Source organism: Acyrthosiphon pisum, chromosome A1 (genome assembly GCF_005508785.2).
Source record: "Acyrthosiphon pisum isolate AL4f chromosome A1, pea_aphid_22Mar2018_4r6ur, whole genome shotgun sequence".
Classification (NCBI taxonomy): Eukaryota; Metazoa; Arthropoda; class Insecta; order Hemiptera; family Aphididae; genus Acyrthosiphon; species Acyrthosiphon pisum.
In genome coordinates this window covers 124,581,585-124,584,479 of record NC_042494.1, presented here as the reverse complement: position 1 = coordinate 124,584,479, position 2,895 = coordinate 124,581,585, and the positions used below count along the sequence as shown (strand labels likewise).

At 26.2% G+C, this 2,895-nt stretch overlaps 1 protein-coding gene across 2 annotated transcripts in view; it reads left to right on the top strand.

Annotated features, from left to right (window-relative positions):
* The first annotated feature begins 1,872 nt into the window (after nucleotides 1-1,872).
* LOC100161489 (solute carrier family 35 member F5) overlaps nucleotides 1,873-2,895 on the top strand; it is a 5,802-nt gene continuing 4,779 nt past the window's right edge. The window contains exons 1-3 of one of the 2 annotated variants that reach the window (XM_016806189.2): nucleotides 1,873-2,267; nucleotides 2,486-2,626; nucleotides 2,694-2,774. In XM_016806189.2, coding sequence (XP_016661678.1) covers nucleotides 2,178-2,267; nucleotides 2,486-2,626; nucleotides 2,694-2,774 — 312 coding nt within the window. In that variant the 5' untranslated portion in view covers nucleotides 1,873-2,177. The remainder of the gene's footprint in view (nucleotides 2,268-2,485; nucleotides 2,627-2,693; nucleotides 2,775-2,895) is intronic. The other variant, XM_001944161.5, reaches the window with a different exon arrangement.

Here is a 2,895-nt window from a genome sequence, read left to right as displayed (position 1 = left end):
TACCAACAATTTTTTTTTGTAAAAGTTTTAGTGGTCTAGACGCATTTTGATTCAGTTAAAACTATCATGTTTACTATAATTATTTCATATTTGATGTAAAAGTATATTACAAAAATTATAAAGAAATTAGGTACCTAGTCAATTGATTGTTTTTATTTGTATAAACAATTATTATTACAAATTACCTATTTCAAGTAAATATTATTTAATAAGTATTATTACTTATATTTACAAATAAAATTTTAAAATTATTATTTATAAATGTACAATAAAAACAGTGCATTAATATAAAATGATTTATTTGGTATAATATCATGATAGAATCAGCATTATATGTTGTTACGTATCGTTTTTGACTTTCTGAGTACCTATATGGCTATATGCAGTCTTATGAAAGTAAAAAATGTAGATAGTACAGTATATGTATACAGTAGACAGTAGGTTAGTAGTTACTAGGTAGTATAGCCAGCACAGTTCACAACAAATTCCGAAAGGCCTGGGTGTTGTCAAAATTTAACTAAAAAAATAATATCTAGAATGGATATGGAAAAAAATATAATATTGTCATCCAATCGTATATCAACGAATACTTATTCGTATGAAATACTACAATAAACAACACACACCAAAGTCTAAATTCCGCTTACAAAAACTACAAAAATTAAGAAGGCTGATGGACATAATCTATTTCATTGTAATCATGTTAAGCTGTTGTTATTATAAAATTATATCTATGTGTTATATTGGTATTGAATTGTGTATTTAATATTAAATAAAATGTTTCAAGTAGTATATTAATTACTGTTTTATTTTAATACCATTATAATCAAAAACATTTTTCCCCATTTTTTTTTAAAAGTTTACTATAGGTATTTACTAATAATATTGAATTTAATAATACAATATTATTTATATTATTTAATATGAAATTATTGTTTTTGAATAAAATATAAAATATACAAACATTTTTTTTTATTTTCATAAATATAATAGATTATAAATGTATATGTTTGATCAACTGAACTACTTGGAACAATAAAAATTTAAAAAAAATATAATTAATAAAAACGGCTATAAATTCTGACATAAAAATAATACATTTTGTGAAAAACATTTGATTACCTACTGATTCTTTTGTTGTTTCTAAACACATATTTTTTAGCCTTTGTTCATATTTATTTTTTATTTATTAAAGCTGTAACAGTTTAGATATTTAACAATTTAATAATTATTTTTGAATTTGATTCAAGTACCTAGGTCAGTTAATCAAAAATATTAATTTTTCACCTTTTCTATTACAATTCCAATGCGACACGGCTATCCGCCGGTAATCGTATACTACAATGACGTCACTAGATCAGGTGCGGCGTGCGGGGTTTTGGTTTTGTTTACATGATTATGAGGCACCTCTATAATCTAAAAACCTTGAGTATGGTAGGGCACTATAGATACTATAGATACTATAGATACTATAGATACTATAGATTCTATGTAGAGCCTTAAGTATGGTTGCCCATCGAATCTAGAAAAGTGTCTACCGAAATGAATCTCCATTATCAGTATTAAACAGCTGGAAATTTACGCTCTAGCGCTTATTTGTTGTAGTGATTCTAAATGCAATTACCTTTCAAATGTAAATTGTAGTTCCGTGATAGCCACTATGACATATAAGCGCTAGTGTTTAAGTTTCCAGCTGTTTAATTTAACTTTAATACTGATTATAGAGATTCATTTCGGTAGACACTTTTCAAGTATAAGAATCATACGTCGATGGGCAACCATACTATCTATAGCCGTGATCTAGATAGAGGATTCTGGATGTTTGTGATAGATTTGAAGTCTGTCGTCTGTGATTAGAACTGATAAGTGAATGTTTGACATAAATAAATTGATAACTTAATATTTATACATTAATTAATACTATACAATTATTAGTTTTTACGGACTACGGGCTAAGGCTAAAAGCCTAAAAATTGAAAACATGTAAATTGTTATTTTTTTTTTGTATGTAAATAATTATATTAAAACATTGTAGAAATGTGACCATTTAATGCAATGGTGTATTCTAGTTAAACTAGTTTTATGTATTAACTGTATTACTTTGGTTGTGTAACTGGGAAGTTAGGTAGCCTAATGGATTTATTTTTGCCATAACGGTTTAAAATTACCAGCAAAAAATGCACAATCTGTCCCAAAGACTGACATTTGGCTTGTTGTTATTACTGTTGGCAGATATAATATGGATAATGTCATCAAAATTCATTAACGTATGTTGTATAAATATAATATATAAACCCTATGAATAATATTTTTCTTCCCATCAAAACTAACAAGTTTAATAAGTGTTATCACATCTTAAATTTAGTTGAGAATTAATTTTAAATGCCTTTAAAATATAGATAAACATTTCAAAAAATCTGCACAACTTTTAATTATTGCAATTGCCAATTATAAAGCTATATGCCTATATGTTTTTATTTTTCAGAATGTTCCTTACAAAACTGACGATTACAAAAAGCCATTCTTTTTTGCCTATACTAAAGCATCGATATTTACTCTCTACTTTTTGGTATATATAATATTTAAGGAATTACGGAAACCTTGTGGAAACCAAACTAATTATATGGTAATTTTAGGTATATGTACTTAATTTTTAATATTCTAAGCAAAAGTATTATATTATGATGTTTTAGTTTGTTAATTTTGATACAATCGAAAACGGTGATGATGACGAAGAAGATGACAATGTATTCACTGATGAAACTGAAAGATTAGTAAGAATATAAGTTAATATAATTTAATTAAGAGGATGTGATACCCGCATGTGTTGTCTCCGTCTTACTAAGTGCATAACAGAGCAAATTATACTCAAAGCAGAACACGTGTACCTCCGTT